This window comes from Sipha flava, unplaced genomic scaffold (assembly GCF_003268045.1).
Source record: "Sipha flava isolate LNK unplaced genomic scaffold, YSA_version1 0_pilon_pilon, whole genome shotgun sequence".
Classification (NCBI taxonomy): Eukaryota; Metazoa; Arthropoda; class Insecta; order Hemiptera; family Aphididae; genus Sipha; species Sipha flava.
The window spans coordinates 5,454,311-5,480,293 of record NW_020271713.1 but is presented as its reverse complement, the minus strand read 5'-3'; the positions used below and the strand labels follow the sequence as shown (position 1 = coordinate 5,480,293).

The 25,983-nt window shown below is 26.0% G+C and overlaps 1 protein-coding gene across 1 annotated transcript; it reads left to right on the top strand.

Moving 5' to 3' along the window:
* Positions 1–360: 360 nt before the first annotated feature.
* Positions 361–20,510, top strand: LOC112693906 (ras-related protein Rab-7L1-like). Its single transcript, XM_025569169.1, has 6 exons — positions 361–615; positions 12,417–12,636; positions 14,709–14,906; positions 15,738–15,919; positions 19,999–20,120; positions 20,189–20,510. Exons 2-6 carry the CDS (start codon positions 12,468–12,470, stop codon positions 20,298–20,300), a joined length of 783 nt encoding a protein of 260 aa, XP_025424954.1. The 5' UTR covers positions 361–615; positions 12,417–12,467; the 3' UTR covers positions 20,301–20,510.
* The last annotated feature ends 5,473 nt before the right edge of the window (positions 20,511–25,983 follow it).

Here is a 25,983-nt window from a genome sequence, read left to right as displayed (position 1 = left end):
TGGTACGCAGTAGTGCGCGGTTGTGCGGCGAAAACAATTCCAGGGAGCGAACAGCCCCTATTCGTCCCGCGCGCGACTCCGACGACCGGACCGCTAAGAAACCAGTCAACGGTGCGACACCGTAAACACTGCGACCGTCGAGGCGACCACAACATTTATCAACGCACATTAATAACTGTGTTTGTTATCGTGACCCGACACGCGCGGTATTATAATATTCGATGCGTCAAGAGCACGTCGTCGAGGCACAGGCGGCGGCGGCGGCGGCGGCGGCAGAAGTAGTTAAACAACATTCCCTTTTACGTGGTCGTCGGTACGTACAGCTGCGACGGCATAAACGTGATAAACATCGCCGCCGCCGCCGCCGCCGCCGCCGCTGCCGGTATTCGTCGCACCGTCGTCCAACGCTCTAGTCTCATGCGTTCCACCGGTGAGTTCGCAGCGCACTAGTGTTGTAACGTTTTCTTTTTTTTTTTTCATTTATTTTGGCGCGCACCACGTTCTCCACGTGCATTACGTAACGGCATCTCGTCTCGTTATCGTTCACGCATGTAGTACTCGAAAACCGTCTCTGCACACAACACACGAACGCGGCGTATATGTTTTCGTGATCCGTAAGTACACATTATCCGTCTATTGCGGACCGCAATATTATCGTCCGTAGCGTCACGTAGCGCGCACACGACCGTCCGACGGTGTGGTAACGGCCGGGGAATCGGACAGTCGACCGTTTTCGGTTTTTCTCGATTGCGTTTTGCGATCGCGATCGGGGAAACAACGTAACAATACGTGTCCACGCGTTTACGGCACGGCCACCCCGAGATCTCCGAGGCCCGTTGTTTGCGCAGACGTTATCGGTCGTTATTCGCGCCTGTCCGCGATACCGATACATCGATGGTGTCGTGGACATTTTCACCGCTGTCGCCGGCGTCGAAGAGTGTTGAAATCACCGCGTCGTTTCATCATTTCGATCGCCTCTCCGGTGATACTGTTATGTTATTACGCTGGTCGACATCGGGAACGATGGCTCCGAAGGAGATTTGGTGTCGAGAAAAAGGGGAAAAAAAAAAAAAAACATAAAATTTGTGCGCGCATAATTATCGAGTAATACACGTATAACGCACCTCGTGTGCCCAGTACTGCCTGCCATACCGCAACGAGTACGTTTATGATTTTTTCGTTGCATACGAATGGATAGGATTATATGGTCTGTATTTAGGAACGTGTATTAGCCGTTTCGGTTTTCATTTTTTTCGTAAAATTTACATTCGTCAAAACGCGACGCGGCACACGGCGAAGCAATACAACTGGTGTCATTGTATATAACGAGCAAAACTAATGAAAATATCTTTAAAATTCAACGCGTACCTGTACAGGTGTATCGGCTACGCGTAATGTTCAATTGTAATTATAATACGAAACGTAATGGACGTGTTCCGACGGAAATATAACCAGTACCAATTAACATATTATACGCCGCGAGTGGTGATGGTAAAAATCCTTGCGATTCATATCTATTAGATTTAAAGAGGTTTTACATTTTTTTCGAAACTAACGCATCTTACGATTACGTGATCGATCTGATGTTCAGTAACGAGTGTCCTTATAGTTGTCATTTTGTCACTATTTTAACGAGCAAATATGTGTGTATTATAATTCAAATATGAATATTTTAACATTGCTACTCGACCGTTTTGTGTCGAACCGTCCGTATTAAATGCTCTGTTATTGTTAACATATTTAGAAATATACTTTTTTCAACTTACTTCTTGCAGCTAATTTGTCAATATTCAAACAATTTTTGATTATGATGTGCTTCGGAGAGAAAATCCAATTTCATAATACTTGTAATATGTAGAATTGTACGTTTAATTATTATATACATTACAATCTCGAATAATTTCTTGTTTCATTATCATTTGGCGGGTTTTCTGATTTTCCTCGCCGCACAGATGGTTTTTACGTGAATATTGTTCTCTTGGACCACCTGATGCTGTTTCGTTTTCGAATATTGTGGGGCGTTGGTAATAATACATTGACGGTGGCACATAATCATGTGGGGTGGACCGAAAATCAGGACGAGGGATCTCTCGTTTCGCTTTGTTTGATTTCAAGGACTCGTGCTATGTAATACCAACAAATGCGTCTCGATTTTAAAAATGTTCAGCGTTTATCCTCGACACATCCGGTGGTTCAAGATGACATGTTTTTTCGTCATTTTTATTCCCATGGCTTAGTTTTGTCGAAAAATTGTGCACAACTTGCGATTCATAAAAATAAGAATAAATATAATAATTACCACGATTACCCTGATTAAATCGTCGATCCCAATGTTCTAATTACAACTGGGTTACATTTAACGTATTTTAATAACTATCATAAGTTAATACTCGAAACACTTTGTGTTAAATAACACACAGTGTGCATAACTAATAACTAGGGGCCGGAATAATCTTTGAAAATAGTTAAAATAAGATATTAATATTTTCATAAAAAGTTGAAAATATTCTTCCGATATTCTATAAAACTTATAATAAAATATACAAAAAATATGTTTTTTTATTAATATATTCTCTTGAACTAAAAGCATAAATTTATATGCAAAATAATTAAGCACATAATACAAAAAAACTGATATTTTAATTACGCATTATTATCTTAGATAAGTCACTTACCTACTACATACTATTACAGTACATTACTATTTAGGGTATAATTATGATATATACGATTGCATATAATATATTAATATCATATCATTATTATCGGACATATAATTTATATTATTTACGCCATTGCAACAAAAAATATTGAACATCTATTAAAATTAATCAATATATGCTCTAATATTCTTTATTATACGATATATTATTTTATCTTAAAAATTCTCAAATATGCAAAAAAAAAACATTTTTATTATTAATTTACCTGTTTAATAATTTGTAAAGATTTCGAACCTACCGTCTGCATATACTCAAAAAAAAATATCCAAAAGTATATAATTCCGGGCCCTACTTATAACATAAACGAAATCATGGAAGTATCGTTTTACGATTATGCAATGTATAAATTATCAACTCGAATAACATTAGTTCTATTCACAAAATATTTTATCATGTAACTGCAAGATCATTGAATATTGATACTTAAGTCATTTTAAACAAATCAAAAGATAAATAGGAAATCAAATGCGGGTTTTATTAACTTACTATTTACTTTTATTAGTATCTGTAGGCTATATTTTGTATTGTATAAAACGATATTCTCTACGAAATATTCTAAAGCGTTTCGTGATATTTGTTGCTACCATAAGTCGTATTTAAATATAAGCCGTAACTCCATTACTTTTATGACAATGAAAATATTTACGGCAAGTTATAATTTGTAAAGAAGGAGAAGTAATAATTCACTTTGTTAAATCATAATGTATTTGGTCTATGGTTATAATTTTAAATAGCCTATTTGAATAATATATTCATTAATTGGACATGGTTCAAAATAACATATTTCATGTTATTTAAACAAGTAGGTTTACAAGTACAATTATTAGTAATATAGTTTAAATAGTTGGTGTTTTAATAGTTATAATATCTTGAATTTCAAAGTAGATGGTCTAATAAACGATTAGGTACAGTGGCGTAAATCTAAAATGTGGTGGTGCAAAGATATGTTTTTGATACCTTGATACCTACATGAAGTTAAATAATATATTTTGAGATTGTTGTTTGTTGCATATTTTTTTCTTACAAAAGTGCTTTCAAATCACCGTCATTAAAAGAATTTATGTTTATACCAAGGCTCGGAAGTTTTAAAAATGTTACTTTTTAGCTCTTAAATATGCACTTACAAACTCTAAAATTTGCGCTATAAATAGCACGAAAAATCAAAAATTATAAATTTATAAGAAAAAAAATGTAATTTTGCAAATTTTTGAACTCATAGTCACAGTCTAGATTGATTGAATAATAAACTGTTAACAAAAATGTTAAATTAATTAAAGTATTTGTAAAAGTGTACTTATAATTAAATTATTTTATATAAAATTGGAAATCATCCTGAATTATTAAAATGTTTGATAATCTAATGATATAATAATGGAATAACAATGACGTCACTAACTATTAATACATCAAATTGTTGATGAAAACATAAAATAATAACTGACAAGGTCTATTTATTTCCAATAATTCAAATATTTTTAAAAATATAACCAAGTAAATACCATTATTATATAAGTATACTATAAATACTATAAGTAGTTTGAAACATATTTGTATCTTACTTTGGATGTTCTAGGATGAACCAAGTAAAATATGCATTGCTAGAACTTCCGAGCCCTGTTTATTACATTTACAAAATTGTAATTCTCAAAGAGCAATTTTTCACTTATTACAAAATAAAAAATAATACGCCCATCTACTAGAGAAAAAAATAAATATTATCGACATCTTCTCAAGGTACCATAATGAATTACGATATATACTAAAAATAAAAAATTAAATGTCATGAAAAATTCATTCATTATCTCGTCAATAAACCTTGGTTGGAAATAGCAATAACGTCACGTATCTATTATAATTTTATTTTATTCTGGCTTTAAAATTTAAAGAAAAATCTAGAAAATAATACATTTTTTCATGGTTTTCAGGAGTATAAAGGAAAGACAGTTAATTTTTTTTTTTGTGAAATTTATAGAGGGGGTAGGATAGAACCAAGAAAAACCCCTCCCTGGATACGGCATGGTATTAGATATACGATATACGTGCTTAATTTTAGTCTAATAAAAGTGACTGTGTTTAATATTTTAAATTATAACATATATTAATACTGAAACTGTTGGATTTGATCATAAATAAAAAATAACACATTTAAAGATATCTCATTATTGATAAAATATTTAAAATGAAAACAATGTTAATAAATAGTACAATGCTATTTTTTCTTATTTTTAGTTTTGAGTTATCTTTTAATTATATTAAACTTATTTTTTAATCATTAATCACACAATATAGTTAAAAATTAATTGTTTTGAACAATTTGGTAACAATTTAAATGTCTCGTACTTGGTATATTAATACAACTATCCAAATATTTCATTACTAATATAAAATACATATTTTAGTATAACAATACTACATATTGTTATTCGTGAACTAAGAAATTTTCGCCAGACTAATGAGGTCTTTGAAATCATTTATATTTTTAGACATATATATATATATATTTAAATATATGTCTACATATTTTTTTTAAAAATATTTTAAGTTTCAATTTATCACAGTAAAATTCAAAATAAAATAATGTAACCATATAGATTCTTAATTTTAAATTCACAAATTAAAGCTCAAAAATATTGCTTAAAAATATAGTACTTATATGGTATATGACCTATAAATCTATGTAAATCATTTTCTTTTTCTTTATAAATAATGTTTCATTTGAACCAATATTTTTTATCTTTTATATTTTCGTAAAATAATTTATATGAGATAATTATATTATCATTAATAAATAGGTTAATATTATAACATGCAATTATAAATAAGTATAAAGAATACATAAATCAATAATTTATATAATATCTTGTTTTTTACATACATTTTATATTAAGTATAAATGTATAAATCATGTATAATTTTATAACTAGGAGAATTAATTTAGAATGTAGGATATTTGATTAAATGTAAACACATATTGCTATTTAATAAGTGTTTATATATATAATCAGCTTTGTATATTATTTTATTCATTTTTGATATTATAGACAATCTGAACTTAAATTATATGGTATTTAAAAATTGTTTACATTTTTTGTCTATTAATTATGGAAATTAGAAATTAATTTCAACAATTTATATTGTTGTCCCATATAGAATAATGTTAATCATTGAATAAAGTATCATATAACGATGGGCAAATGTTTTTTGATTAATAAAAAATTTATAAATATTTGAAATTTAACTGGTTAAGTATTATCTAAATTTTGATTATTTTGGTCGTTTAGAGAACTTGGAAAAAATACCATCAATTTTGTATCATGTTTTTCATGTCTACAAAATGAATTTCTTATCGTGGTATTCTATTCGAAGTAAAATTTAAATTTAGTCTCAATCGAGGTCGATTTGATAACGATGTATAACTGAAAATATATTTTAATTATGGGTGATATTTTTTCATGCACCTATATGTTAAATAATTAATAAACATTTTATGTAGAAGTAATTATTAATTATTGCGTCGATCGAAGTCAGAGAAAACGATAAAAAGCTGTTGATTAGGTATCATTGGTATAGTTGAGTTCTTTGTACATAAGGTATAATAAATGATTGTTATGATCTTAATGTTTACGTAGTGTCTACACTGGCTAAACTAGTACCGACAATATAAACCAATAATAAGCCATTATTAAAACTTGTATTTGAATATATATGTGTAAAAGATTGCCAACGAATCAGAATCATAATTAATGAGCATATAGTAAAACCATTATTTTTCCTCGTTGTACATTGAAATATATTATACGTATATAGTCAATATATTAAATTATATAATGGACAACTACAGTTCTAGTCAAGGTAACATAATATTTTATAAAAATAGGAAACGTTTTATATAGGCTGTATTATTATTAATTGTAAATATAAATGTATAATTAAAGTTACAACGTTTTCAATCTTTTATACTAATATTTAAAATAAAATCTCTATTGCGTTATCATTTTTAAATGCTCTAACAAGTTAGGCTATTTTCTTTATATGGCGCTTACTTCTTCTACCACTGTTTAAAGCCACAAATGAAAAATGTGAAAGGAGCTTTATGCATAGTTATTATCTAAGCAACAGAGACAAAGTTATTGTTACGTTAAATTTTTTTCATAATATAAATTATAATAATAATATGATAGATTTTATTATACATTTATGGATTTTTTGAAATATTTTGGACGATCACAGCATATAAATCATAAAAATGAATATTTTTAAGTGTTATGCTCATTTTGAAACGGCTAAGTGTTTGATTCCCAATATTATATAATTTACATTCCTTCAAATTGTTAATAATCATTCTAATAATTATTAAATTTGAAATTGTATAATTTGTATATTAGTGTTATCAAAAATTCAGAAAATAAATAAGTATTTAGTGAATAGCGATAACAACAATAGGTACATGCTTCTCAGAAAGTGATTAACCCAATTTTTCCTGGTTTTTATCAATATTATTTTTGGTGGATCAACTTGTACAATGTTGATACTAATGTTTAAAAATAAATATTTATTTGCTTATAATGATCTACCCATTTATAAATGCACCAGGAAATATCTACCAATACATTTTATTTTCTTAGACATATTTCACGAGGACATGAATGTTATTCAATGTTAGTCAATGAAATGAAGCCGTATTTTGCCCTCTTTTATAATTTTGCAATATTGTAAACATTTTAATATTTTTATTCATTTTCTAGAAATGTGCTGATTGTAGTTATTTTACGTGTATTTTAGTATAGACAGTTCAATTTACACATTTTTATTATAACTGCTGAGTCTTATGTTTGTTTGATGGAGACTAAACAAATTTCAGATGTGATCATATAAAATGTTCATTTATTTATATTTTTTAAATAAACTTTGAATATCTGATCAATTTGGCTTATGGCCTACATAATTATTTTACTAGCAATATTTTCTACAATAATTATTTATTGTACTTATCAACAGATTTTGTACAAATTATATTTTTCGATATCCATATCCTATAGTAACAATTTTTTAATTGTCATTCATCTATAATACTTATGCTATAATTGAATTTAACTTTTTAGTCAGTCATCAATAAATTATGATTACCAAAAATTATTAATATATTATAAAGTTTAATATAAATATATGTGGGATATTGACATACCTAGTAGGTATACTCGTAGAATATACCTAATTATTTCTTCAAAAATTATTTATGCCATCTCAAATTGATTTATGATAAGAATTCATAGGAATATAACTGTTAGTAAATTGTTCACTTTTATAATCTAAGATATTTTTAATATTTTTTTAATTGAAACTTTTTACTGGATTTTTCATTTTAGTTAATAATTTAAAAATAACAGGTAGAATAGTCTCCTTTCTGTGTGTTTTACTCCATTGTAAATTAAAAAAAAAAAACTATAAATCATTGCAAAGCTAACTTTAATTACATGTTTTTATCGTTTCCAAATGGTATGTGTATATAAAAGATATAATGAGTTCAATTTTTGAAGTGTAATGAATATGCCTAATTAGGATTATTTTAAATAACCTTGGGTTTAAATTTTAAAAATTTACACAAATATTCAAAATGTATAAAAATAATATGAAATTAAATAATATTTATTTAACATAAATCTAAAATTTATTGTAATTTAGACTATATTTTTCGCAGGTATAATGTCGATGGTGAATAACTTTTGTTGATTATTTATTATAATGTTTAGACAACTGTACACACTATGAAACTAATTTGTAGCTTGATAATTTGCCATATATGAGTTTTTGATAATTTTATTAAATTTTCCTAAAGGAGTTTCCAAACACAATATTAAATAATAATAACATATAATTAATGCCAAATATTTGGTTTGTGTAATTTAATTAGACAAAACTGGTTAGGTTTTTAAAGTATAAAATTATTTTATTAATTTTTTTTTTTTTGCGTTATGTATGTTAAGAGAATAATAACTAATTTAAGATTATGTAAGGAATACGCTTAATAAAAATAATAATGATTGATCTTTAACTTAAATGGTTTCAATATACATTATCTATTAAGATAGCAATATATAAGATCTTTAAGCAAATACATATTAATAATTTATTTCTAAATATAATTGTGATTAATTGTGACAAAATATATAATGTAACACTAAAGTAACATCGGTTTCTCACAATCTATGAAATATGTATTATAATAGTTGTTTGTTGAATTCCCTAAAAACTAACCGATACGCCATGGGAACAAATTGTTCAGACATTATTATTTTAGATTCTTAATGAAACGAGAAATATTATGGTTTTACTGGGTGTTTTTTTTTTTTGTGACTGTGTACATTATTTTGACCAGAAGGTGGGCTCTGATCAACACCAAATAAAAAGTAAGAGATTAAAAAGGTCTTAATTGGTACATACTTTCGAGGGATAATTTTTTTCGAAAATGTCGATTTTGATGAAAATGAAAATTTTGATGGACTACAATTCTAAAAAATGTAATACTAAGTTCTTCACACTTAACTATCAACATACCTTCACAATATATTTATTCGTATCTATCATTGATAAAAAACAATTTCTTACATTTGGTTCATTTAGAAATTAGAAATTAATTTTAAGAATTTATAGATTATAATATTATTAGAATATTATAAGATATTATAGAATATTGTTAATTAATGTATATAGTTTAACCGATAGGTAAATGTTTTAATTAATTAAATATTTATAAATATTCAAAATTTAATTAGTGAAGTACTATTTAAATTTTGGTTATTTGATCATTTAGAGAACTTGGAAAAAATACCATCAATTTTATATCATGTTTTTTATATTTTTGAAATTAATTCCTTGTCATAGTATTCTACTCGTATTATGTGTACATAATCATACATATCTGTTACTAATTATAGAAAAAAATTGAGCCATAAATCAAAAAAGACTGGATTGTCGCAAAAATAATTTATAAACGTTACAAAATTAAATTTTGATGAATTTCCATTTAATGATATTAAGTAATTTTGTTAAAAACATTTCATATTTTTGAAATATTTTAATGAAATGTATATTATTTATAAGCATTAAAAAGATGTTATGTCTTTATTTTACAAAAGTTAAAACATTATAAGTTCAATAAAAATTCGAAATTTTTATTATGTTAATTATTAAAATATAAACCTTAAAATATTAATTATAATTTTTTTTTTTTTTTTTTATTAAATAAATATATAAAATAAAACCGTGTCTGCTTCTTTGTAGATAACGCAAAATTCGTTCCTATGTTTTAATATTGTTGATACATTATATTTTCTAATCCGTTAATTTTAGGTGGGGACCAACTAGTTTCGAATTAAATTCATTCAACATTAATTCGTTCCCACACTTCATTACAATTTCGTTACTTCAAGTCGCTTGGTAAATTTTAATAAGTATTTATTAATTTAGGTTTGCGATTTTTATTATGCGAACATTTTATAGTGTTATTGTAAGAGTAAAAAATAGTACAGTATATCTATATCAGTTCGCTAGAAAATATTGTTGAAAAAAAATATATTTTTGTCAAAAATAAACTGTAGAAAATCCAAAAATTGATCTAGACATTAGATTTTTCTCATCGTGTTCTTTATTTTCACTACGTATCAGGATTTTATACTCGTATTATAATTTTAAACTTTAATTGTCATAGTTAGTACGGCTTGTCTTGTTATACAGCATGCATACAATAAAGTATTATCGATTAATTTCTAAAATTATCTCGGTGATCAGAATATTATCATATTATATTTATACAAGTATAAACTAAACAATTATTGTTATTTAATTATTTAATAAATTAGTTTACCGAGGAACTTATTTTAAAAAGTTTAACAAGCATTATGCACGTTTTAATTATAATAAAATGTATAATGTATATACGTGTAAATCTAAACTATTCATGAAATAACAAATTAATGTTAATATGTTTTATTTAATTTCAAAGATCAGCTTTACTATGTATAACAAATTTGTCTATAATATACGATACATTTATTTGGAAATTTTTTATTTGTGAATAATCAAATATTAAATATAAATAGTATCAATTTTTTTTAAGTTCAATAAGTTGCATTATAGAGTCTGATATATAAAAATTATACGTAGTAGGATCAAAAAGTTCCCGGAATTTATTTATAGAAAAAAAACTATATTTCTTATCAAATATCTGATTATTGGAATTAAAAGTAGACATTATTAGCTATATATAGGTTTAGTTGTTAAAAGTAAATTAGTCTCATGTGAGCCGTAATTGTGTCCATACGAAACTGTGTTTACACATTTTTTCAAAATGTCACAATTTGAACAACGCGCTAATATTAAATTTTGTTTTAAACTTGGAAAAACTGCCGCAGAAACGCTCGAATGCTTGAAAACAGTTAATGATGATGAAACATTAAAGAAAACAGCCGTTTATGATTGGTTTAAATGGTTCAAAAATGGCCAAGAGTCACTTGAAGACGAAGAGCGGAGTGGCCGGCCATCAATTTCAAAAAACGATGAAACAATCGAAAAAGTTAAAAACTTGGTGCAATCAGATCGTCGTTTACACATTTAAGATATGGTAAATGTATTAGGAATATCGTATGGTTCAGTTCAAAACATTTTAAAAAATGATTTAGGAATGCGGCGCGTTGTTCAAATTGCGACATTTTGAAAAAATGCGTAAACACAGTTTCGTATGGACTCAATTACGGCTCACATGAGACTAATGTACTTTTAACGACTAAACCTATAGATAGCTAATAATAGTCTACTTTTAATTCCAATAATCAGATATTTGATAAGAAATATAGATTTTTTTCTATAAATAAATTCCGGGAACTTTTTGATCCTACTACGTAAGTTATAGTATTTATATAGATATTAATGAGGGTTGAAAACTATGTAACATAAAAATAGAAAATCAAGTATTTGTAATTAAATGTTCCATACAATTCAATATTCATTTATAGTACTTATATGATAATTTTATTTGAATATATTATGATATATTTCAATTGTGCAGAAATAATGACTTAATGCTATAAACATATGTATTTCTCAGGAAATCTGTTTAAATAAATCGCCATTTAATGTTTGTTTTAATTTGATTTAACGTTTTGCACAAACTGCACCAATATTTATAACTGTGTTTTGTGAAATACTGCGTAAATAATTTAATGTTTTAACTCTTAATTATTTCAATGCTTGTGTTTTATATGAAGTTTATAATAGTTGTTCCGATTATGAATTAAAATACTTAACAATAAATAACCTATTACTAATATAGTCTGGAATTGATTATCTTGTATAGTCTGGAATTTGTTGTTGATATAAGCTATAAATTACAAATGATTATTTAATGATTTAATATTCATGCTATTAACATTACTTTCCAAATTCAATTGTTGTGTTTCGCTCTATAATTTTGAATATTTACAATTAAAACAGTTAGTATATATACTATAACTATATTTACTAAACTAAATGTAATATGAAATTATTTGTATGGTATAAAATATTTTATGAACTGGGAAATTGTATTTTTTGTTCAGGATTTTCGATCAAGTAACATTCAATATAAAAAATAATAATTAAACAAAAAATGTTTCAACAATAAATCAAAATGTCTTTGTTTATATATTTGTTTCAGGTTTTTTTCGATGAGAGTTTGATAATTACAACTGTATCAGAGTCTAATATGTTATGTCTTTACTAAAGACTCAATTCGTAGTTGACAACGACTCAAATTTAGAAGAAAAATCTTATCGGGACGACAATGACAAATATTCTAGTTGTATCCTCAGGCCAAATTCGCGATCGACAATCGAAAATAGTGATATTGAAAGTGACAAACGCGATTTTAGTCTAAGAGGTAAAGTTAAAATGTTATAAATAAATTTTAACGTATAATAAGTATAAATTAAATTAAATATTTATGTAAATGTGAATTATTATAAATTTAAAACAATGTTACTGTGGTAAAACAGTTAATTGTAAAAAAGTTAAAAATTTGAATTTTGAACGAGCCTATTTGAACTAATTCCCTGGTACCATATTTGTTATAAAAATATTTTGGTACGGATATATTATTTATAAAATTATTAAGATATATTATTCATAATGGATTATTTTCTATGATTTATTTACAAAATATCGCAAAAAATACAAAATCACGAGTGTGATATATCAATCATAAGTGGAATAGACAACTTTTTCACGGCCATAGAAATACTTCCGTACTTACGTTACTTACGTACTTTTATATGAGTAGTTAATATATGAAATATGCTTATGCTAAAATGTTAAATGTATCTATAAATGTAGCTGAGATAAATATCGTTTTATATAATGATATCTTCTGTGTTTTAAAAGCTACATTTATTTTTAAAATACACATTAAGTGTTAGAAGATTTGATAAGTTATAGCTTGTTTCATTAATTACGAATTAACATTTATTTACTGTAGATGTAATAAATGCTATACTAATTTTATTTATTGAATAAAATATTGACTACTCTATGACTTTGAATTAATATATATAATAAAGGCATTGAGTGATATATTTAAAGGGAAATATTGGTTGTATCTAACCAATATCATATATTATTTTTTACACGCATTTTAATTTGTATACTTATAATGCTTATTTAAGTATTTGAAAGACTTGGCTGAATATCTTTATCACATAATGAAAATAATTCGGCTAGGATTTCTATGTGCTCGATTTAATACCGTAATATAACTAGATCCACCTGCGTAATATACATCGTTATGTTTAGTTATGTTAGTCTTTACCAAATTGAAGACATAAATCTTATCATCACGGGTTTAATTCGGTGTCCTTTTTGATTTTCATACAAATTGCAAATGTTATACAAGCGAAATAATATTCATATACTCGTATATATGTAATTTCATGCTGCATTACAGATATACCTGTATGTATTACATTTATAACTGCACATACGGTATACCGACTGTAACTAAATTTTTAAAATTGTTATTTTATATCTTCATTATTCTTAGTAACAAATACATGGATGACCACGTATGATTTTAAGTTCAATTATTTAGAAGGCTATTTTTTCTTAGTTAAGTATAAATATTTGCCACAACCATTCTTGTTGCACTAGGCTATGATATAATTTGTTTAATAATTTATAATTTGTTGTGTTCATGGTAATGCAATAATTACTTTTAATTAGATTGTTTGTTATTGGTTTTTTTTTAAGTCACTTATAAGTGAATTCATATTTTATATCATGCAATAATCATTGATGTATGACGTGTAAATGATAATTATAATGTGTATATGTAACTAATGTAAACAACTCTAAGTGTATGTGTATAGTGCTTATTGATAAATTTGGAGTACACCAAAACTTCTATAATACTATTCTTCTTTGTTTTTAAATTCACCAAAACCACCTGGGATACTTCCTTTGAAAAATTGAGGATGTATTTAAATAAATAAAATAAATAATGATTATATCTTTCTAAATTGAAATAGAATATATAAATAAAATTTAAAAACTCCTGTTGTTTGTTGATTCCCAGTAAGAAGCTATCAATAAGTAATTTTAAATTTCGTTATAAAAAACACATAATTGTCTAGCAGTAATATCTTTTGGATAAAAGTAATATAAAAAAAAAAATCTTGTCATATTTAAACAACAAATTCAGTAATTTTTAATCTAATTAAAATAATATATTTTACTAAATTGTTATTTTAAAACGTTTTCAAATTTTGAACGATGTCTGCTTTTTGATAAATAAATTTTGTCAAAATAAAAACATATTGAAGAAACCTTAATCAAATGTTTTAAATTTTTCAATTATATTAAAAAAATTAGGATTTTAATTTTATTACTCGCTAGTTTTTAATACATTGAACTTATTGTTTTGCGATTTTATTTATTAGATTGTACTCGTATACGTTTCAGATACCATAATGCCAGAGAAATTATTTAAAGTAATTATAATAGGAGATCCTACTGTAGGCAAGACTGCATTTGTTAAACGATATGTTCAAAAGTCGTACAGTAGAGAGTACAAGGGTACCGTCGGTGTTGATTTCGCATTAAAAATCATTAAAGTTTCCGATACGGAAACTATTAAGTTACAACTATGGGACATAGCAGGTTTGTTTTTTGTCTTAAATAATTTAAACCATAATTTACTCTTTATGTATATTTAATATCTTATTCATTAAAATAAAATCTCAGGATTTCCGTTTCATAAAATATACTTTTATAAATTAAAAATTTTAAGTAGGTTGGTAGATGTCTTATTTGGTTAATATTAACAATATAACGATTTTATTTATATATTTTTATTAATGTCTTACGCAAGAAAATAACAAGTTGCATAATTATATTTAATTATTATTTTAAACTATTAAAAATATGTGGATAATATTTGACTAAATTAAACTATGTCGTTTTTTAATACTTGTCGGTAATATAATAACTCAATTAATTGATACAAATTTAATCACGTATTAGTATGTTATATTCTAAGTTATTTACTACGTCCATATAACTTTTTCAATCCAAAATTATATTCATTCCATTTGTCAATTATTAGTATAATGTATTTTCCCTATAAGTATATAATTATTCAAAAATATAAATTCATTTAAATAGTTTTAAATATTCTACCAACTTTAAAGTCATAAATTGATTACCAATGACATTTAATTTCAAATGAGTTTTATTATTGTAAATATGTTTTTATAAACAAAAAAAAAATACAAAACGCATTTTCAAATATTTTATTTGTACGTAATTTTATATTAAATTAATTATTTATTTAATTATCTGAATACGAGATTTTTTTAGTCATATGATAGAATACCGATTTTTCGTATGAAACAAAAGAAATATAGGTTTTTTATCTAGTAATTAATGTTATTTTTACTATATTTAAACCGCAAATGTACGGTTTTATAACTGTATAATTTATATGTTTAGGTCAAGAACGATTTACATGGATGACTCGCGTGTATTATAAAGACGCCCATGGGTGTGTGATTATGTTTGATTTGTCAAATAAGAATTCATTTTTAAATACTCTTAAATGGAAAAAAGATGTTGATGCCAAATGCACCCAATCGGATGGCAGTCCTATACCATGCATGTTGTTGGGAAATAAAGTAAGGACATAATACTTATTAGTTATTATTGTAACAACAACATTAATATTAAATTCGTAAATTATATAAACAATCGACTTTAAAATGAAATAACGTATGTTAAACAAGATAGAAATAACAAACAAGAATTATATAAATATTAAATAAATTAAGTACAGCCTAAAATTAAAAATCATGCTAGTGTACAACTATTAAGTTATCTCTGTAATTAACCTCATTATATTTTAACAATACATATTACCATTATATATTATTAGTAATATATAATCAATGACATTATGATATAAAACCGATTATTATATTTATATACATAAAAACACAAAATACAATACTTTAGGGTTCTGCAACTCAGTAAGGAATGGTTTAGTAGTTAAGTAGTTCCTGTCCATTAGCCTCGATATTGTGTTATGAAGTTGATGACCTACAGTCATCGTTAGTTATCTATTAATTAAATATACTTTATGGTATTCTGTGAAGACAAAAACTAATCAAAATGAATAAATTAAAAATCATGGATGTGTTTTGCTTTAACATTAATAATAAGTTTATAAGTAGTATAATATTTTACACGAAACTATATCATTGGAAGCCCTAGAAAAGTTTGTAGTCGTACAAGTTGTTACGGAAAAAATATTACTGGCGTATAATTTGTTTTAATGAGTGTATAGTTACATTCTTGTTACTAAGTAGATTACTATTTTTTTCTTGTTCAAAGATATACTATATGAGAAGTAGATATGCTAAAAAACAGTTGGAAATTCGCTAGTTCATATACAGCATGTATATATATACAAAAAAAGCGTGTTAAATTAATATATATGTATATAATTCAAATAACAGTTGCGTATAAATCGGCCTCTATTTTAGTGTGCAATACAAATTAAGAATGCGATAAATACGTTTTATTTATTAGAAACACTATGTGCTAATTTTTCTAATGGTCATTTGAGCAATAAAATTTTAAACGATTCTGAATTGAGTTCTACATAAATCCTGAATTTGAATATTTTATCCGATTTTATGATAAATTAAAAATGTGCCAGGTAATAATGGAATCATGTAACATGTAACTATACTTACAGTTATAATATATTGGGTATAAGTATCAAACACTTTCACAATTTGTTACATATTTAATAAAAGTGATAAAAAAATACTTTTCGAAAAATGACTGAGTACCTATCAGTAAAATAAAATCAATTACTCCATACTTAATAATTAAACAATAAACGTTTATTAGTTGATTCAAATATGTCAAATTTATTTACATAATATATATTCAGTGTTGCTTTCATGAATTTTTTTGTGATAAATAAATTCTATTACCCAAAAAATTATTTAGGTATAAAAGAAATTCCTGGCAATGTATACCTATAACATGATAGTATATATCGACTTTGATTCTAAAATGTAATCCGTTTATATTTAGCCCATATATTTGAAAAATCCCCCAAAATCGAAACTTTGTTAGAAATGTTATTCGTTGTTTTTATCATTATCTGTTCGTTTTTTTGAAAATCGTAAGATAAAAAATAATAAAAAACTATTTATAATAGCATTAACAATACCAATTAGTTCGGTTATTTGCAAAAGAAGTTTCAGTACAATGAAAAAAAATAAAAACTTGGCTTAGGACATCGTTGGTTCAAGTTAAATTTAGCGATCTTTCAATATTGAAAAAGATATATCGAAAAATATTAAAAGCGATGATATTTTAAATATCTTTGCTGATACAAATAGATATTTGTCATTAAAATAAAATATTAATTATTTTTAAGTATACGTTATTTAGTATTGTTTTAATACAATTTAAACATATCTATATTTTTAATAGTGATAAGTTACTTGTGTGAAGGCGAAGCTCCTACGGGTTATTTTACATTGAATTATTATAGCCCCCCCCCAAAAAAAAAAAAATAAATTCAACCAAATGTTCGTCTATGCACCTGCACTGAGGATCATTCACCAGCGTGCTACGTTAAATTTTGATGGGAGTTTGCTGAACTGGTGTGTCGTCACCCGGATTTTGTCTCGGTAAAAAGTGAGTGCGGGTCCGCGATAGTGGTGACATAATGTAGTACCTTAGCTATTACGGGACCACGTCAAATGGTGTTTTTAGGAATTTTCAATGGTAGGAGAAATTTAATAAAAAACCAATGAGTTTGTTATTATTATGTCAATAAATACTCGTAATAATTAATAATTTTTTTTTTGGTGAAACTAAAATATTTACGTATATATTGTAACTGTAAATATAAATTATACAATAAGAAAATTAATTTTCACATACCTTGCAATATCAATTTATTGGAAAAAAAAATAAAATAAAATAACTTATTGGGGGATTAAATCCCATTACCCCCTTCGTTAGTATGCTTATGCCCGTATGATACAATTTTAAGTTCCTAGTAAATCATCAAATGACAACTAGTCACTATTTACTTTTGGTGAAAAATAATAACTAGGGTTCGGAAGTTCTAGGAGTTGCATATTGTTTTGTATGTTCCCAATTTGTAGCAGACCAAGCTAGAAATATGAACTATACAATGGTGAAGTTAAAAAATTGAAAATTGAAAATGTATATTTTGCATATTTTATCAATTTTAACTAAAAAAAATGCATATTTCATTGATTTTGCACTCATATTATGCATATTTCATATTTTTCTAAAAAAAAATGTTAATAACTTAAATATTTTATTTTCCTCATCTATATATTTCAATTAATATTGATTATATAAAATTCAAAGTTATCAACGAAAATATTTATTGTCATAGTCACAGTCAATAATTAATTTAATAACGATATGATACGCATTTAGTCTATCATGCTAAAATGCCGAAATACTTATGTTAAGTACTTTTTATCTTATCGTCAAAATGCCAACCAACTATACATTTTTTCAGTTATAAATAGTTTTTGTGTATATTGTTGATTTTAAACGACTTCAGATGTATTTTTTTTTTCGAACTTCAAAATATTTTTTTTTTGCATATTTATTAAATTTTTTTGCATGTTTAATGCATATTTTGCTACATTTTCGCAATTTTTTCGTGTATATTTTCCCTTTTTTAGCTCCTACAACTTTCGAGCCCTATTAATAAAATTGTACACACATATAAAATGAAACAGTTCAATATCAACATTAAATGTATTTTGTTTGAACCGGTCAAAATCCGTTATAATTTTGCAAAGTTTTATATTGTATTATAATATTAAAAGTTACAAGGTTTTGTCAGTTTTATCTATTTTATACATTTTGTCAATTTTGTCCGCTTTTGGACAGAGTGAAGGTCAAAATCAAAAATAGTGGACAAAATTGCACTCTTGTCATGTATGGTTTCTAAAATCAATACGTTTCACTGTCAGTTTTAGTTTAATGTAAATTAACACCTTTTATTTTCAAGGAGAGATAAATCGCAAGTGAATTGTTTTAAATATTTGAAACTACGTTCTACGTCTACTGTCTATACTCACGTATTCATTAATCTTTTATTTAAGTATGATTTTTTTTTTTTTGAAACTATAAATTGTTCTTATTCATTGAAAATTAAACTATTTTAAAATTTTTTTATTTCTAAAATATCAACACTAGAAAATTTCACAAAATTGCAATCTTACAATTTTGAATAAAAAAATTTGGAAACTTATAATAATTTTATTTTTAGACATTGAAAAATATAGGCTACACTTCAATATTCGTACTTTTGATCTTGAGTTATAGCGAGTGAATTTTAAATTAATTAACTTACAGTGTAAATTTATATGAACATAATAATTGCCTAATATAGTGCTTCTTAAACTTTTTATGTATCCCCTTAATTTAATTTAAAATTCTTATGGCCCCCTAAGTCTTAAGTGTAAACATTTTCAATCAAAATTTGTAATACAATACGGATTTTTTTTTTAACTAAACACTTATATAAAAATAGTTTACACAAAAAGCTCATGCCTCTTCCCAATATAATAAATAAACAACCCACAGTTTAAGAACAACTGGCCTAATGTATATTCTCATGTTTTTAAAATATAACACAATACTATAATTTTTAACTGATTTTGTTTCGTAATTGTTTTAGTGTGATTTACCTCAGCGGCAAATCGACCAACTGGACATTGAAGCGTTCTACAAGGAAAACAATTTTATCGGCTGGACAGAAACTTCAGCTAAAGATGGACTGATGGTGAATGATTCTATGCAGTAAGCTAATGTTTTATAACCACTTAATAATACCTATGATTTGAATTAAATGACCGTCGTGGTTTAAGGTTTTTAATCAACTCAATGATGGGCCAGTATGCTGATGAAACTGATCAACCTGATCTTGTAAAACTATCGGGTCCTAATCCTGAAGTCAAGAAATCTTGTTCATTTTGTTAGCTATCAATCAAGTTTTTAAACGCCACCAGTATGTGTTTAAAACAAAAAAAATTATTTTTGTCAGATAATTCAATAAATAATTTGTAATCGCCAGTTGTTATTAAACTAAATATCAATATTTGGATCGTGTGTAGTGATTAATTTTAAGCCTCGAGATGGTCTGTTCTATTAGTCTATTTGTCACAATAAAATATAAATGTTATAATATAATATTATATTTTAAAGTTAATTTAATATGTTTCACTGTTTTTATAATTATTTTGATTTTAACATTTTCTTATATTTTTTCATTGCATTTTATTTTTTTGTACAAATATCAATAAACTATACCATTGTAGTTTATAAACTACGTGTATCCCATTTACTAATAATTTTACTATTCAGAATTTTAAAAATTGTGTGTTTTAAATTCTAGTGTTATTATTATACTTGATTTTTTTTTTTTTTTTTATTATAATATAAATTTACTATGTTGAATTACTTTTAATACATTGCGATTTTATAGATGTTGCTTTATTTATATGTGTATTTATTATTTATTTAACTAGCATTGAATATTTGGTGTTCATTTGCAGTATATTTAATAGTTATTGTATGTCACTTCTCAAAAATTGATTATCATTTTATCAAAACCACACTTAATATTATTTAATTTTTAGATGTATAGTTAACAGAATATTAATGCTTTTTATTTTGCGCTTAAGTTGACGCTGCACTTCACTTACGTCTTTGCCGTACGCAATTTAAAATATAATAAATATGGAGATCCAAGACTTCCATGTCGTTTTCGGTTCGGTCAGGGTGTAGCGGGATGACTTCCGTTTCGTAATAACAAAAATGGAAAGACTACAATTTAATTATTTTTTTATAGCTGTATATTAAAATATAATAATAATTTAAATAATTTCAAGTGGGCGTCTTCACACTGATTGCAATAATGAACAAAATATGTGAGAAAACTACAATTAAAATAATAATAATAAGGGAGGCACAGCTCTCATTACTCGAGAATTGGATTCAATCTCACGCGACCATGGCTAATTCTCAACACGTGCGACGGAAACTCAAGTATACTGACGACCGGAAATGACGGAGACTCCAACAAACAAGAATAGATCCCAGAGATAAACCTCGTGGTCAGTGGCGAATCGCAAAAAAAAAACTAAAAAATACAATCCAATGAACGCAACGGTTAAGGCACGAACGGGAGTCATTCGAAGATAGCACCGCCGATCTCGAGATACGTATTCACGACGGCCCCAGCAAGTATATCGATCCGATAAGATATCGGACCGATTTCGGGCGCTCCCAGATTAATAGTTCTGCGTCTCACACACACTATTCATTGCTCCAGGGCTCAGAATTCCCATAGGATGAAGTTGAAAAATAGGTGTCAGTGACTAGCAAAATATTGTGTCAAAAAAGAAATATTATGCGAGTTAAATCGTAATTTTGATCGATCTTATGAATGATTATAACTTTGCAAAATAGGTATATATATATAATAACATATGTATATATATATAATAACATGTCAACTGATAAACTGATAAAACATATAAAATTTATATTTTAGAATGGGCTTAGTTTCTATTTGTGAATATGTTCTTCCTTTTTTCTAAAAGCTCCCTGGAGAGCCCACACCACAAAGCAAATCCTAAATCCGACCCTAACCATAGTACACTTATAACAACTTTTCTATATGTACATACTGGTCTTGTAATATTTTTAACATTAGCTGTTACAACATAAACTTCTGAACGCTCTTTTCAAAATTGAAAATTATTAAAAACTATTTATGAAGCATAATAAGTCAACAACATCGCAACGGTTTAGCCCATTTAAGTAGATATTGAAACTGGAAACGTGCACATTCATTGGATTTTGATACACTTATTGATATCTTTTCTGGACAAAAATCAAGAAAAAATGTTTTTCCTACAAGTTCTATATATGTGTTTTAGGGACATTATGAAGCGAAAAAACAAAAATATATTTTTATGATTTAATTATATTTTTAAAATCGACATTAATAATATGTTAATATAATAGTTTTGTACATACATACTAGGAATTTATCATTACAATATTCGTGTATTAGTTACTAAATGAAAAAATACATTTTGATTTACTAATATTAAGCTAATGTATATTAATACGAGTATGTAGTAAGTTATTACTAGAGCGCGGATTTCTATGCAATTGCATATTTTTTTCCTTTCAATATTTTTGGATTTTTGTCAGTTATCTCCACGAATCATCATAATTTGAAGCTAATGGTGAAATTTTTTTTGCACATTTCTGCATATTTAGAGATTATTGCATATTTTTACATATTTTGGCAAAATTCAAAATTTATTGCATATTGAAGTGAAAATTTAAAAAAAAAAATGTATAAAATAATATTTTGTCTAGTAGAAAAATTAAAAATAAATTTCATAGTCACTAAATAATAATTTATATATATATTTAGTAATAAAATAAATAATCGATTACGACGTAAACTTAATCGCTCTTGCTGTGTCAGTCGATTATCGACATACCACTTGCTTCAAATATGCCCCAATAACTTCGGTTGACATCGAGGGTTCGTTTTCAGTCTTTAAAAATATGTAAACCGATAAACGACACAGCTTCACAGAAGATAAACTTGAAATGCATATGATTATTTATTTTAATAATAAATAAAATTTTAAAAATAAATTAAGTTCAGAAAATTCCCTAAATTTTTTTGTATTAAGTATTTAAGTAATTAATTTTTATACGTTTAATTATAAATTTTAAATAAATAAAAAATTCTTACATATTTTTTGCATATTTTCATGATTTTGACTGCATATTTTTTGCATATTTTCATGATTTTTACTGCATATTATATGACATATACTTTTAAGTGCATAAAAATCCGCACTCTAGTTATTACTAAGGCAGAGGACTTATAGTATTTGCGTATTTCATACAGCCACAAAAATAGCAGAGTACGAAAAAAATAGGTACGTTTCATTCTTTCACAAAGCTAGTTTTGAAATTTTATTTTGCACATAAATGCATATTTTGAGTTTTGTTAGTTTTTAAGGCATATTTCTTCCATTTTATACTTTTATATGCATATTTTAAATAATTTATTATTTCATCAATATTTTTTCGTCGACGTTTATTTTTATTTTTTTATACAACCAAAATAATGTTATTAAATTCTAATGTATTTTTTTTTTTTTAAAGCGCTTTCTCGTGTAGTAATATTTAAAAATACGGTACCTCGCACCTGATCTTTCACTTCCTCCAGAACCTATAACTAAATGGTTAAAACACATAAATACATAAATTCAAATAATTCAATAATTATTGTAACATGTAAGTTGTACTTAAACTTTAAATAAAACATTCATTAAATTAATAGGTACTTACAGAAGAAAAAATTCTTATTTTTTTTTCCAAAATATTTATTTTAAAATGTATATTTTTAATGCATATTATTAATTTTAAAATGCATATTTTGTGTATATAACTGCATGTTTGGCGATTTTTTTTAGAGCTACAAGTCCTCTGCCCTAGTTATTACAAATATTGCTATTTTGGTTTAATAAACAAATATTCTTATTCTTATATATATATATTATACTAATAACAGAGTGATTTGTCTAGCTAATATTAAGCACATATATTATAATATTCTTTGATTTCTGGTGACTGATACTCATGAAAAAATCTTATAATATTTATTTATATACCTAAGAGGCGTATTTTCTCGATGGGCGCAGGACGGTTTGGACTAAAGCTACACCACTGTTTAGACATTTTTTTAACATATGTTAATAACGTTCTTTGAAAATGAGTATAATTTATGTATGCATTTTTTTAGAACATATGATGGTGATTAAGATATATCTGTAGCGGATGGTAAATTGGGTCCCAAATGACCTGTTCTCGGTAAATTTGGTCCCGAAAACAAAAGTAATAGGTACCTAAGTTGTATCCCGAAAAAAAAATAGTATTTAGGTAAATAGAGTCCTAGCAAAAAACATTTTATACAATATATTGTGTTATTTATTTAATACCTATCTATAAATTTAAAATAATATAGTTAGAAGAAAAATTATATAATTATGGTATAAATTGTATACATAAAAAAATCAATTTAATTTTAATTATTATAATTAAATTAAAATATATTTGTTTTTAGACCATATCTTAAATTACCAATTTTAATTTACCGATGTTTTGGTAAAAACTGAAATACTATGGATTAAATAAACTTATATTGGGTTAAAATATCGGTTAATGTGCATTTAAAAGCCGATCAATTTTAATTATTCTTATCATGTATTAACTGTGATAAATATTTGATTTTCAACGAATTCAGTTTGTTTTATATGTATATTTTGGTCAGAACCGGCTTTAAATACGATCGACGCGTGCGACGGCATAGGGCGCGTGAGAGACGTTAAAATTAGAAATAAATATGATCAAACGTTAGCGACGCAAATTATCTACTATAGGTAGAAAGAATAATAATTTTCATTGTGTGATTTAATATAAATTAATTGTATCATTATTATTATTATTATTATTATTATTATTATTATTATATCAACATGCAAGTAGTGGCTGCGTTTGTAGGTACAATTATAATTTTATAAAATATTACTATATTATTATTTTTATTATGTTCTCTATATGATTTACATACCTTTATGTAGCAAGTATGGTAGTTTGAAAAATTATTTTGAGCATTTTTGATTATGAATGAGCCTCTTCAGCACTCCAAATTGTCTATTTAAGCAGTGACGGCGCTAGAGTTTGCGAGACCTTGGGCAAAATTAATGTTGGGTCTTATAATTTATATTAATAAAATATTTTAGGTTCAGTTAAATCAGAATCACGTGGCCTTAATTATAATTTAAGGCGCGGGGCCCTGGGCAACTGCCCTTATTGCCCACCCCTTCGTGACGTCCCTGTATTTAAGTTATATGTTTAAGTCGTTCAAGAGAGAGGTGCGCCAAAATAATTCTTGCACTAGGCTACTAAAAGAGCTAAAGCCGGCCCAGATTTTGGTAAATCTAATTCTTCAAATCGAACCAGAGTTTCATTTATTTTTTCGGGAAATTGAAAATATAACTAATATTTCTAGGTATTTAGTTCAAATTTTAAGTTTGGTCAGTTGGTGATCTGAATGCATTTAATATTTCGATTTTTAAAAAGGTCTTGTGGTTAATTGTGATATTGTTATATTTGGAATTATGATGCGGAACGTAACTATTTTTAAGATTTGAACGACCTTTAATGAGTTAAGCCGCATAATCTTAAAACTGCTTCTAGCTTATTGAGAATTTGCTTTTCAATCTAAATCCACATTTTAAATTGTGAATACAGTTAACCTGTTTTTGACATTCAAACTAAAATTATGACTAAATAATTTGAGCCAAAAATTTGTATTTATTTAAAATTGTTTTATTGACAAAAAAAACACTTGATCGTTTTATTTGTTTAATAAGCACACATTTTTTACTACAGTATTTTGAAATGTATAAAAAAAAATACTCAGTAATACAATTTAATAAATAATTTTCTGTCTACAACTTCTTTTCTATATGAAATACGAATCACGAAGCATTATATATTATTTTATTAAATTATATAACCAAATTTAATATCTTGTAAGACTTTTTTATACTATACTTAT